The 13,835-nt window shown below is 41.5% G+C and overlaps 1 protein-coding gene across 1 annotated transcript in view; it reads left to right on the top strand.

The window, feature by feature from the left end:
* The window catches only part of NOX3 (NADPH oxidase 3), a 55,965-nt gene extending 42,773 nt beyond the window's left edge, over nt 1-13,192 (top strand). Inside the window, exons 12-13 of the mRNA XM_006743270.2 lie at nt 3,315-3,439; nt 13,066-13,192. Of these exons, the coding sequence (XP_006743333.2) occupies nt 3,315-3,439; nt 13,066-13,192 (252 nt within the window). The remainder of the gene's footprint in view (nt 1-3,314; nt 3,440-13,065) is intronic.
* Nucleotides 13,193-13,835: the final 643 nt, after the last annotated feature.

Raw genomic sequence — 13,835 nt, 5'->3', positions numbered from 1 at the left:
CTCCCCCTCTGATTCCCCCCCTTCATTTTTCCTTCCTACTATCTTCTTTTTTTTTTTTTTTAACATATAATGTATTATTTGTTTCAGAGGTACAGGTCTGTGATTCAACAGTCTTACACAATTCACAGCACTCACCATAGCACATACCCTCCCCAATGTCTATCATCCATCTACCCCATCCCTCCCACCCCCCACCACTCCAGCAACCCTCAGTTTGTTTCCTGAGATTAAGAATTCCTCATATCAGTGAGATCATATGATACTTGTCTTTCTCTGATTGATTTATTTTGCTCAGCATAACACCCTCTAGTTCCATCCACGTAGTTGCAAATGGCAAGATTTTGGGGTTTTTTGATGGCTGCATAATATTCCATAATGAATTAAATACTGTTAATTATGTTTTCCAAACAGAAATTTTCCTTATTCAAATGGGAATTTTGACTAATGATCCATTTGATGAAGTACAGATACAGTCTTTGGGTTTTTTTTGCTTTCGAGCGCTGTGCTTGCTCTTCAGCTTCTACAGTGAATTGATTTCAAGGGTCCATCTCAGAATTCCCAGTCATTTGGGAGTTTTGAGACTGAGGCCCTGTTTGATTTTGTGACAATACAACTCTGCCCCATCCTATCTCTGCCCCTTCTCAAAGTATGCTTTAAGATACACTTTTTTACTGAATACAAGTAAATTGAAATTGACGTGTTCTTAAATTTTTGTCATGACACATTGAAACTCTTTAGATGCTTGAATTCCAGGAAAAAAATAATTGGTGCATTCTGTCAGCGAGGAATCAAAAGGCTTTTTTGGAAATAGCCAATTGTTAAACTGAATTCAACAACCTCAGAGTGGCAGAATGACAAGAACAGAAGGGACAGATGGAAAAGGTACTATGAAGGGCAAATCAACAGGGTTTGAAGATTAATTGAACACTGGGCTGAAAAATACGGAACAAATATAATTCCAAATGTTTGAACATCACTGATTGGTAGCTCGACAGTACCACTAACATAAGTAGAAAGGGACCTTTCTTTTCTATTAAATAATGCCCAAACTTCTCCTCAAGGACTTTAAGGCCCTTCCTGACTACCGGCAACCAACTGTTGCAATTCCATCATGCCTCTGGCACTGGAGCCACCAGACAATGCCTTGTGTTTGCATGCCTCCACATCTGCCCTCTCTGTCCCATTTCCCTGACCGTCACTTAATGTCCTCTGTCCTCCCCACTGCCTAGGACATGCAATGGTTCTTTGAAGCCCTGGCCATCCCCAGTTCTCTTAGTCAAAAGTACTTGGGGCTTCAGCAGTGTAACTTGTCTACTTCTCCAAGAGCACTTTGTTTCTATCTCCAGTAAAGAAGGATCCTGGTCTAACTTATGTCGTTGACGTCATGCATGTGGGCTTCCCCTCCCTTGGATGGCCAGTTCTTCACAAAGCAAAGACCTTCTCTCTTTACTTTTGTACTGCTCACTCGTAGTACCCTGCCTGCTTATAGAAATCACTCAACAATTGTATGTGGAAGGAAGTTGAAGTCACACAGTATTTGAAGATTCATCTTGAGCTATGATGATCAATTTGAAGGAACGGAAAAAAATTTACGTAAAAATATGCTTAGGGAGTTCAAGACCCAGGACTCTACTCCGGCAGGAAGGTGAGGGTGTCGGGGAGAAAGTTAGTAGTCATCTTTGTAGACGATGCTCATTGGGACCATGAAAATGAAAGTTCTTTGGGGAGTAGTGGTCCAAAAAGGACTGGAAACTGGGAAGGCAGCTGCATTGTGAGACAGGAGAAGATCATAGGAAAACAAATCTAACATTTCGTCCTTGAATGAAAAGAAGAGTCAGAGAGAAGTAGAAGAAATAGTATTTTATAATGCATATAAAATCAAGGAGAAACAATGTTCAGCCACATGGTTGGTGGAGAAGCCAAGGAGAATAGGTCCGAGCTGGTCATTAGCTTAGGCACTTAGTCAAAAGTAAATTGGCTGCCTCTGCCTTCTTCTTTGCCCACAGCTGAAACTAGTCAATCCTACTGTTAAGCAAGAGGGCTGTGGGACTGTAATTGTGCTGCTCTAATCTGGAGGCTGACACAACTCTGACCTTGACTTCCAGTTCTGATAACAGGGCTTCTGCCACTTTTCAAGGCTCAATCCTCAACTACTGCCGCAGTTCCTGTCCCTGAGCTCTTGTCTCCTACTTCATGCTTCCCTCTCGGTCTTGATAAACCTGGCCAAGAAGAAGATCCTGCCGTACTCTCACTATTGCTCTCCTGGAGTCCCCTATTCCCAAACTCCATGCCGATAGGATCCCTGCCACCTGGGGTCACACCTGCCTGATGGCAACTTCCTGCAGCCCGGGCTTCTGTGATTCCACCACCGTCCACCCTCACCAGCTGGTCTGTTGGGGCCTTACCTGGGGTAAGGTTTGGCCCAGCAGGGTTGTTAGCCAAACTGGTCAGGAGCAAGATGAGTCAGAGGACATGAGCAAATGGAGCACCAAAGGTTGTGAAACATGAACTCAAGAGCTGCATTGGTGTCTAAGGGGTGAGCATAGAACATCCCAGGAGGTAAGAAGAAAGTAGCTACCAGGGTTCAGCAACCTAAAACATCATCAGTAGGCAGTGCTATGCCCCAGGCTCTTATTTATCAATCAGTACTTACCTGGGTGCTTTTATATAATTTGAAAGCAAATTGTTGGGCACAGAGCTCCAATCCTGCCCCTCTCTGTGCTTGGCCACCAGGTCTGTCTGCCAGGCTCCGCCTCCTCCCAGCACTAGAACCTGGACAGTCCACTTCAAACCGTTTCAACCCAGTAGGTAGATCTGACTGTAAGATCCAACCACTTCCTGAACGTTTCCTGTCATTTTAACCTGGCAGTGCCCTTCTCAAATCCCTAAGGTTTCATATTAAGTGAGTGGGAACAGAGGCAGAGATTAATTTCTGAGCAGTTTGGTAGAAAAAAGGAAGTAGCTTAATGCTTACTGTCCCTTAACCATATTTACCATACTACTCTAATCCTTGTCAAGAAAATTCCTCCCATGTTCATGTTACTGTACCTCACCCAGGCACACATCAAACCCTTTGTTTCAGTAGTGCCCAAGGTAGAATATAAAGATAAATGAGATATGATGTCTATCCCAAAATGCAAAATCAGTGATTTCTGATGCCAATGATAAGCATCTCTAGCTGCATGAAGAAATGTTTTTGAGTATTCTATCTACAAATGAACATAATTACTTGATCTTTTATTTAGAAGCAGGTTCCTGTTGTGTTTTGTTTTTTTTTTTCTAAATGTCACCTGATGCAACAATTTTTATTTTAGGCCGTTCACATTGCTTTACATTGGGATGAAAGTACTGACGTGATCACAGGGTTAAAGCAGAAAACATTCTATGGAAGACCTAACTGGAGCAATGAGTTCCGGCAGATGGCCTACGCTCACCCCAGGTAAGGCGCTCTCTTTCCTCTGCCTGTAGGAGCCTCCCTGGAGGCTGCTGCTGAGGTGGAAAAGTCTAGGGCATGAGCTGCTCAATGTGTAGTAGTGAGCACTTTGTTTAGGGAGAAAACATCGACCTTAGAAAGGGTGGTCATGGAGTTTTCCAGAAACCTCTCTGCTTGACTGGCTTTCAACATCTGACAATTAGCAGTTGTGCTGAAATGTTTCACACTTAAATTCAATCATAGATGGTATTTCTTTTTTTTTTTTTAAAGATGGTATTTCTTAAACTACCTAGGTCTTGAAGAAATGTTCAGTGAACACAGCTGATCTCAACTTACCCAACTGGAGAATTCACTTATGTCCAACTGTAAACCGTATCTAACATGTTCAGCAAAGCAGACAAAAATTGTTCTAAGACCAAGCAGAGATTTAATGTGGTGGCTAAAGACCCAGGATCTGGAGCCTGAGTGCTTAGGTATAAATCCCAGCTCCACCATAACCACCTGCTTACTTTGGACAGGTTATGTATCCTGCCACTGACTTAGTCTCCTTCTCTGTAAGCTGCACTTAATAACAGAAGGTTGTGCTTTCTAATTCTAGAAGTTACTGGCTATGTGACCTTAGACAAGGTAGCTTGTTTGAGCTTTTGGGCCCCATTGTAGAAACATGAACGATACCATGCAGCCACCGTGTTGTTTTCATAATTCAAAAAATACATAGCTTGATAAAGTGCAAAGCACTAATGCAAATATTTATCATTGTTATTCTATGTCCCCTAACTCAGTCTCTGTTTTGAATCCCAGCATCTATGGCTCTTGAAAGTCAGTATGCCCTAATATTGTCCTTGTTTAAAGAATATTTTCCATATTTGAGGAAAGGCCATGGAAGTGAGGAAGTATGCCACATAGATAACTGGGAAAGAGCAGAAGGATAGCATGTGCCAAGATCCTGAGGCAGCAGACAGTGTTCCTGGCATGATCCAGGAGGCCAGTGAGGTTGGAACAGAGTGGGTAAGAGGAAGAGGGGCAGAAGGCATATAGGAGAGATAACTGGGGGACTATTACAGACCATTATAAGGCTTTGGATTTTATTCTGAGAGAGGAAACCACTCAAATGCAAAGGTTCAAGCACAAGAGTGACATGATCTGCCTTATGTTTAATGAGACCACCTCTGGCTGTTGTGAGGGAATAAATTATAAGTGCCCTAAGGCAGAAGTGGAGAGGCTAGGAGGAGGTAAACAGTGGTAGTGGTTTGAATTAGGAGCAGTGCAGGTACTGAGAGGCAGTTGGATGCTGGTATTTTGTGAAGGTAGAGCTGACATGGCTTATTGATGGATTAGATGGGAGAACGGTGTGACCCGAGCTAGAATGGACTTACGCTTACTAATTTGGGGATGACTGAGAGAGCAGGTTTGCCAGCACAGGATATCAAGAGTTTGGTCTTTTGACATGTTTAGTTTGAGATGCCTGTTATACAACCAAGTGGAGAAGTCAAGCAGACAGGTGAATATGAGTCAGGAGTCAGAGGTGTTCAGGCTGGAGATGTACACGTGGGAGATGTTAGATGTGAACTGTATTAGAACCAAGGAAACTGAATGAAATAGACAAAGAAGCCAATTCAGATGGACAGGAGTTTAAAGGACCACCATATCCAGAAGAGAGGACAACACATTCTCTATTTGCAAGTCACAGAGTTTAATATAAATTACTCGTAGCTATCAGATTAATCATGTCATTTACATCTTCTATAGCCTGACCTCTCTTCTGTCCACTTTATTGGTATTGAACCACTAAGAGTAAACTAAAATCTACTAGGGTCTTTCTGACTAATTCCCTGTTTCCATCTCTCCCAGAAGTTCTGGTGCTGTTGCTTTGTGGTCTCTCATCAGGGTCATTGCGTCCTGAAACCTTCCATAATTCCCTTGCATGCTTTCTGCTCTATAAGATACTCTTCTGGTGAATATTAATTAACTTTTGGTCAGTTTGGCTGCTCTTTTTTACATTTTTCTAATACTCTCTTTGTGCTCAAACTTTTCCATTTTCTTTTTTGTTAATCATTACTAAATTTTTGAGACCTCCTTGGACCAGCTGTTTGAAGAAAGTATGGTGAGACACGGAGTGTGGAAGGAGTGACCAAGTCCAAGGTTCATAACCTGTCCAGTTCCAGCCCTGTGAGACCCCCAGCCAACCCTCTATACCCTATGCTGTGGCAGCCTGCCTGAGAAACACCAGACCCAAACTGAGAGCATTCACTGCAGAGGCTCTGGATTCCTGAGCACACCATGCCTGCATCTGCTCAGGAATGAATCCATTGGAAGTAGTGGGGACCTTCTCCTAACCTTGAATTGTCCTGAGAGTAAAGGATTTCCAACAAGAGAGGCCAAGAAAAGCTTAACCTTTAACTTCAGGGTTAAGGGAGGGAAGGAGTGGACCAACTACACAGTTGTTTTGTCCTCAGACTCAGCCTCAGATGCCCTAGGAGAGCTGGACAAGCCCATGGCAAGTGGCCTTGGGACTCTCCAGGCACCACTTCTGAAAACTGCTGGCTCCACTTTGTTTCTTACCTTGACTCTTGCTGACACTTGACCTAGAATCCAGTTCCAGTGTCCCATCTTCTCTCTAAATATGGTGCTTAGAACCCATCCCAGCTTCCAGAGCCTCAGAATCTGGTTCCCTTGTGCTATCTGCTCAACGTCCTGTCCCAACTCCTAGAGCCCTAGCCTCCTCTGAGCCCTGAAGTCACCACCCTTCATCTCCTACCCATGGGGTACTTATCCAGGGGCAGAGATTGGATCGTTTTATCTGTGAGTTTCTTAAAAAGATGGTGGGTGGAACACTAACAAAATGATACAAGCTCATATGTTACAACCACGACCAGGATTTTCTTTGTTGGTATGTTCTCCTTTTGGAAAAAAACATCTACTCAACTGATAAATGTTTTACACTTAGTTTTCAATTAAAGGATGAATGTTCCCACTTGCAGGGTTCTTACAGGGACACATACATCTTTACTCTGAGTTCTTACAGATAGGACCACTCTTTGTTAGGATTGCCCCTTATTGACGAGTCACGTTGTATTTGTTTATTTGTTACACGTGAAGTTCACAGCCCAGTGGGCAAGAAGGCCTTTCAAACCAAACCATTTAATTATCATCCTTCCCTCAGAAAGGTGTGAGCCAGAAACAGCACCAGGAGACCCGAGAGCAGAACTGAGTTTGCACTAACGCTGCCCGAGCAATTATGTCGGGTAGTGGCTGGGAAGCGAGTCTGTCCAAGCATGCGGGGAACGAGGAGTAGGAAACAGTTTGAAGGCAGGAAAACCACATAGTTGTCACTTCTCTTGTTGCCCTTGTGAAGAGTGTGCTCATTCCTGTTCAGAAGCTGTAATCAAAGTTTAGTATGTAAATGTACTTAAAACCCAGTTGAGTTTTTCAGCACATTAGCTGATGGATGACTTCGCCTCCCCCTGAGTAAAAGAGGCCCCCTAAGATTGTCACCAAATCAAGCCTCTACAGCATACTTCTTAGCCCCCAAATTTTAAAAGTAGCCTATTTGTAATAGCCTTAGACACTGGAACACAACTTGTTATATAGCTCCAACTATCAATGTAATTAATATAAGACACATGTAGGCAAAGATCAATGATCATTTCTTCCTTGGAATGCCAGATCCTGGGCAAGACAAGTCACCAGTAGACAGCTTAGCACTCCCCTTCCAAAAGACTTTTAAAATGACCTCCTTAAAATAATTTTGTTTTCTGCTGTGTAAAAGAAGATTTATGTTTAATGAAGCTTTTAATGAAGAAATCTCAGAAAGAGAATGCCAATAAAATCTAATTTTTAAACAAGAAAATCTAATTTTGAGAAGTATTTCAATATCCTGGCCTTTGTCCAGATATAAATGAAACACACAATCCAATTATTGTTCCGCACAAAGGACAGAGTAACGTTAATTTTCCTCAAGATGGTTATTAAAGAGATAAACAGTATGTTTTTCCTTGATTATGTCAAGGATATGTTTGTTCCCAAGCCTACTTGGCTACTCTTAGAAGACAGGTCTTTCCTGTCATTAGCTCATATCTTTTGGCAAAGATGGGTCAGAAAGAATTGGTGGATTTGTTAGTGGCCTCAGAAAAGGTTCTTTGTTCTTGAGGGCCTTTGAAGTAGGCTCTCAACCATTTCTATTCATCAGCACGAAGCCAAGGATTCTTAGGGCTTACTCTTTTAAAAACATTTACCTGTTCCCTCAAAGCTGGAGTTTGTTCTTGTTCTAAGAAGAAGGAGTTAAATCAAAAGAATAAAGGGAAGAGAGGCAAAAATATTTTTTTTACAGAACATGAAAAACAGCACCAAAAATAAAGCTCGAAGGGAAGCAGATCAAAGAGAATAGTGCAAGCTCCAAAGGAACCAGAAAATTGCAAAAATAACAGTAATAGAGAAACAAATTGATGGGCATCAAAATGAATACAAATAAGGAAAGGGGAGGAAAAAATTAAAAAGTGATCAAAGACTGAAAGTAGAAAAATGGGAAAGTGTACTCTATTGTTTTTATTTGCAATTAATTTTTGTAATTTTATCAGCTGTATTACAGAACACAAGTATAGTTTTAAAAGAAGATCACCAACTAGTAAGTGAGTATATAGAAAGTAAGCCTTTGATTGGCCCAAACTCACGGGCACGTGACATTCGCTGTACATTGCTTATGTTGGACAAGCCCAGAAAAGTAGTTCAAACACAAAACAATGAAAACAGTTCTCCCGACTAGAATACGGTAGGTTAATTAAATACAGGCATTGAGAGTCATGTCTTCCTAGTCTATAGAAATGTGTATCTTTCACAAAAATGGAAGCTGTATTTCATTTTTTGTAAACGGTCTCGACTTGTTCCCAAGCTTTCACAAAATATTCAGAAAATCAGGGAATCATTTCCAAGAAGGTACACAGAATGAAAATATATATATTTGTCACATCCAGCTACTTTTTGGATACATACACATTGTGCATATACTCAACCGTCTGGATCTGCAGATCGGTTGTTTTTTAATTAATTGAATAAAATGATTTTCCATAGGACTTTGGTCTTTGGTCTTAACATTTCACCAAGTATTTATCATTTGCCACTTTTGACTTAGCTGCTAATAACTTCCCCGTGCCATGTAGATGTAAAACTTTATGTAATTAATGACCATAAAAATTTTGAAGATTCGGCCATTTCTTCAAAACTTGAGTAGAAGTGTTTCTCTTATCTCGAAGAAACAAATAAAGACTTCAGAAGAGTACTACCATTTGTTAGAACTGTTCAATCCAACCCAACAAGGGAGAAAGGTGCCGACTTACCATATGATTGGGAACTTCTAATCCATATTGCAGGACTGTATTTTAGACCACCCATTGTTTTCAGAAATGTAAAAATACCTTTATACTAAATCGAGTAAATGTGTCCATCTGGAACCACATTTGCTTGTGTGCACACTCTCCAATTCTCATTTGTACATGCATATGTGCAAAATGTTTTTAAATGATATTTTGGAGAAATTCACATTCTGATGATAGCATACAGGGCCCTCTATCTAATAGGATATTCTTTACATTCGTTATATGACTAAAGTGTTCAGAATACCCGAAGAAATAGACCTAAGTGGAAATCCCACACATGACAAATTATAGCTTTATGAGAAAAATAAAGCCACCATTAACTTATGACTGGGATAATGTTAGCATGTTTCAACAGTACCTTTCCACCAGAGGACATCCAGCTCTCCCTCCAGTTAGAGTCAGGTGAAGATTCAGTGAAAATTACTGGCTTTACTCTATTTTTGGTAGCAAAGATTAGGGAGGTTGGGTGAGCACAAGTGGATTTGTCATTATTCTGCTAAGCATCTTTGATGGTTTTACCTAGAAAATCATTAGATATGGCAACTATATTAGCATATTTCTGGATGAAGGTGTATACATTTCTGTGTTTTATCAGAGAGGGGAGGAGAGAGGATGGGCAGAAAAATGGCCCTACCATTCCCTGGCATCTAACGCTACAAGTCACCTACTTTTATTTCTCTCTTATTTCATTTTCTATTGGACCATGACCATCCTCAAAGACAGCAACTTTCTCTGTGCCCCCACGGAGCTGAGCACAGTGGCCAACATCAGCAAGTGAAGGGACCATGAGAAGGATGTGGAAGCTGGGACCAGATTCCTAATTCTTCCCAAATAAAATGGAGTTGGTGGGAATAGCAAGTTAATTCTCAGCAGTGAGCAAGCACTGTTAGGGACTTTGTAGCTCCTAATGAACCACTGAGTAATTAAGATGCAGAGAAAAGTCACAGAGCAGGCTGCTACAAATCAACCGGGAGATGGGTTTAAAAAAAAAAAAAAAAAAAAGCTGGCCAACACAATTATTATCTGTGGTTGTGAAAAGAAGGTGCTGTACAAAATATAATTATACGATGAATCATTTGGAGGAATTTCTAATGAAAAACATTCGCTAGGAAAGATTAACCAGAAGTTGTGTCCATTGTCTGATACCAAGTTTGTAGCCCTCCTTGTCTTCTTTCTAAGCCTCCATAAATCCACGGGAAGCTTCTGTTTATCGATTTTATTTGCAGAATGCACTCAGGGTATAAAGTAATTTGATTTTTTTTAAATGGGGTTTAGGGTCTGCCCCTACAGGGTTATAACTTACCAAGCATAAAAGCCAACACATAAAAACAAACGTACAATTTAAAGAGAGAAGTGCTCAAGGCAGCAGAACCTGGGAATCCAGCAAGATGGTGGGATTACTCCCGGGCACACCCACTCTCCCATATATCTGCTGAGCAGAAATCTCCTGGTGGGTGACATTTTGGATGCCTTTCATGCATGGCATTGCTGAAATGTTTTGAAAAATGCATCAACCCTACAGAAAAGAGCACAATAGTTATTTAGCAAATAAGAGGGGGAGCGGGAGGATTCTCCTTATTGTTTATCAGAGCTAAAAATAATACTGCTAATGTTAAAACCATCTTTGCAGCTCGTGTAAAATTTGTCCTTTTCTCATCAAAGTCAGCAGCCCAGACTGATCGATGCCGCTAATGTTGTCCTGGATCCAAGTCCTCATTCATGTGAAAGCTCTGCAGCTTGCAGGCTGTAAACCAAAGGATAATGCCTTGTGTTTTTATACTTCTTTTACAGGGAATCTTTTTTTAATTCTAAGCAATCGTGGGTAATTAAGCTTTATAGAAGAATTTTTTTCTATACCAACCCCATTAGGGTTCTGTTGCACTTGTCCGCTGCCTCATAAAAGGAAAAAAAAAAAAATGCTGCTGCATCTGTGCCTTACACACTTTGTGCAGATTCTCGGCTCTGCGAGTCACACGGTATGCATTCGGGACAAGAAATCTCCACACTTGAAACCACAAGTGCCGAGGAGGGTAAGCAAGGCAAGCGATAGGCTGCCCTGTGCGGGGACAGGAAGGCACAGAGTGCTAGTGAAGGGAGATAATGAATGGCCTTTGTGAGACTTTTTGGCGACTGCATAATCACGACAGTTACATGAATCCAGCGAAGTGTGTACTTCGTTGTGCAGTGTAATAGTCACAATTTCAAAAGAGGCAGGGTTGCTGTGAACGGCTGGGGACACCAGTGGTTCACCTGGCCGCTAGCAGTCAGAACCCTTTGAAATGGAGTCTTAAAGGCAGAGCATCAAAGGGTATCCTCAGGACCCGCAAACAGTCGCTACGACTGCAAACGAAAGGGCAACTCCAGCCTGTTGGGAATGGGCCAGTGGGCAATCACTTTGGTGACACCTACGCGAATGGAAAAATATCACCACCCATATAGGCGTCTTTGAACACGGATGCAGGGATACCTCTGGGCCTCAGACACAAAGCCAAGCTGTGACTCTTTACGGGGAAGGGTTTTGCCTGACCCATCTATCATTCAAAATGTTTCACTCCAGAATTCAAATAGCCCAGTGCTGGAGTGCTGATCCAGGAAGACTGTCACCATAGTTGGGGTAACAGCCCACGTCACATCTGTTCAGCTCCGCGGAGCAGACAGACATCTTGTGGGTCAGAGTGTAGGCTGTTCCTGAGGCTGGCCATGTGCCAAGCACAGGATGGAAGGCTGTACTGGTAATGTCATGTCTAATCCTCTCAGAGGTTCTAAGAGCTAGGTCCTATCGTGCACCCCATTTCACAGAGAAGGAAGCAGGGGGCCTTTGAGGAGATAATAAACATGCCCAAAGCTCCTCAGCAACAGAGGGGTAGAACCAACAGCATTCTTAATCAGTGCCTTCTATTTCCATAAACACCTGAAAGTTGCTTCATTAAGTCATAAACTCGTATTTTTCAGTGGAAAATACTTTCGGAAAAGGCACTTTCTCGAATTTTGCCATGGGAATAATAGCTTCAAAAATAGTCCTTATATGTTTTAAGCATATTGTCATTTACAAATGAGTCCACTTGATAAATTCGTTTGAAGCTAGAGTTTGAAATATAATTGAACCATCAATTTCTACCATGGTTATTATGGTCCTGGAACACATAATTAAAATATGGATTGACTACATGGCAGAGAACCATGTTAACATATAAGCTAAGAAGAACGAGCTATAGAGGAACTTCCCAACCACAGCCAGCTATCAAGGAGCAGAGGTGCTGGGTGGGCTGGTCCTAGAGTCCCAGTAATTTCTCCAAGACAATGTTTCTCAAAGTGTAGCTCACAGGACCATGTGCTTCAATATCATCTGGGGGACTTGCTAAAAATGCATTCCTGCGATTCAAGCCTGGGAATCTACATTTTAAAAATCTGCCTAGGTGATTTTATGCGCAGTGCCAGAGATTTGGAAAATGCTATAAGGAATAGAACAGTGCAAGACAAGGGAAGCATGGTCTGTAAGTCCCTGTAGTTTTCAGGTGACTCCACTTTCAGTAATGTCTTTTTCCTTTCCAATTCTTCTTTTTGGCCTTCTTTGAAAACCAAAGGCATTCCAACAAGAAAAATAAACTAGCTTCTCTCACTTTAGTATAAATTTTATTAGCTATGAAAAGGCAGGGCTGAACAAGATATTAATAATAACTAACACTTTTTAAACCTTTTTGAATGCATTATCTCATTTTGTTCTCAATAAAACATATAATATAATCATTAGTCTCTTTTTGCACATGCAGAGATTGAGATCTTGCCCAAAATCTTGCAGATCATAATCAATGGAACCATTTATTCATTTATTCAACAAATGTGTATTTTTTACTGTGGCCAAGCACTATTGCGGGCTCTGGAATAGTGAGGAGTAGAGCAGAACAGGAACCTCACATTCTAGTCACCAATCCAGGAGGACATGAATCAGGGTCACTGGACCAGAAATCCAAGTGCTATCACCTCTGTCATTGAAACTCCCTCCCCAGTCATCATGGCCCTGCTACTCTCGATCTCCTGGGCTCCACCTGCCTGTGTGTTTCAGGGTCTAACAAGACGCTGGGAACCTGTGTGGGAGTACGGCACTGAGTAGGAGAGAGAATCTAAGAAAAAGGAAGTGAGTGGAGAAAAATAAATTAAGTCACAACCCCAACCACTTCACTAATTTCATAACTCTGTCTTGGTTTCTGGCTAGCCTTGCTCCTGCATAACACATTCTTTCCTTGTCTTATCCCACTGCAGCAGCAGCATTGGTGTGTTCTTCTGTGGACCCAAAGCTCTCTCAAAGACGCTTCAAAGGATGTGCCGCTTATATTCCTCAGCCGACCCCAGGGGCGTCCATTTTTACTACAACAAAGAAAGCTTCTAAACCTTGGAGAAAAAATTTCTTGTGTTATGTAAGTGGCTACAGTCATGTAGGTCAGCAGTCAGGAAACGTTTCCTGTAAAGGGCCATATAATAATTATTTTAGGTTCTATGGACCATATGATCTCAGTCACAACTACTCTACTTTACCATTTTAATGCACCAAAGTAGCCACAAACAATAAATACGTCAAGGTATGAGCATGGCTGTGTGCCAATGAAATTTTATTTATGGACATTGAAATCATATTTCATATAATTTTGTCATGGAACATTCTTTTGATTTTGTTTCTAATGATTTAAAAATGTGCAAGTCATTCTTAGCTCATGGGCTATCCAAAAATCAGATGGTGGCCCAGATTTGGCCTGCAGGAGGTAGTTTGCTGACCCCTCATAGATGTCATTTTTCTCAAACTTATTTTCATGCTCAACAGTGAGCATCCAACATGGAGACTGATATGGCTGCCTGGCTCAGAGCCTCCTTTAGAAGTCATTTCAAATTTCATCACCCTCATGGCAGAGACATCTGCTTTCTATCCAAACCTGATCTTTTCTGCTTAAACTTAAGCTCCTTTGTGCTTTCTTTTCATCCCCTATAGACCTGAGAAATCACCAATGTGGGTTATCTTTCACAAAAATCCTTTATAT

The sequence above is a fragment of the Leptonychotes weddellii genome, chromosome 8 (genome assembly GCF_054177405.1).
Source record: "Leptonychotes weddellii isolate Sample4059 chromosome 8, ASM5417740v2, whole genome shotgun sequence".
NCBI lineage: Eukaryota > Metazoa > Chordata > Mammalia > Carnivora > Phocidae > Leptonychotes > Leptonychotes weddellii.
Note: the sequence above shows the minus strand (reverse complement) of the source record. Positions and strands in the feature narration are given on the sequence as shown.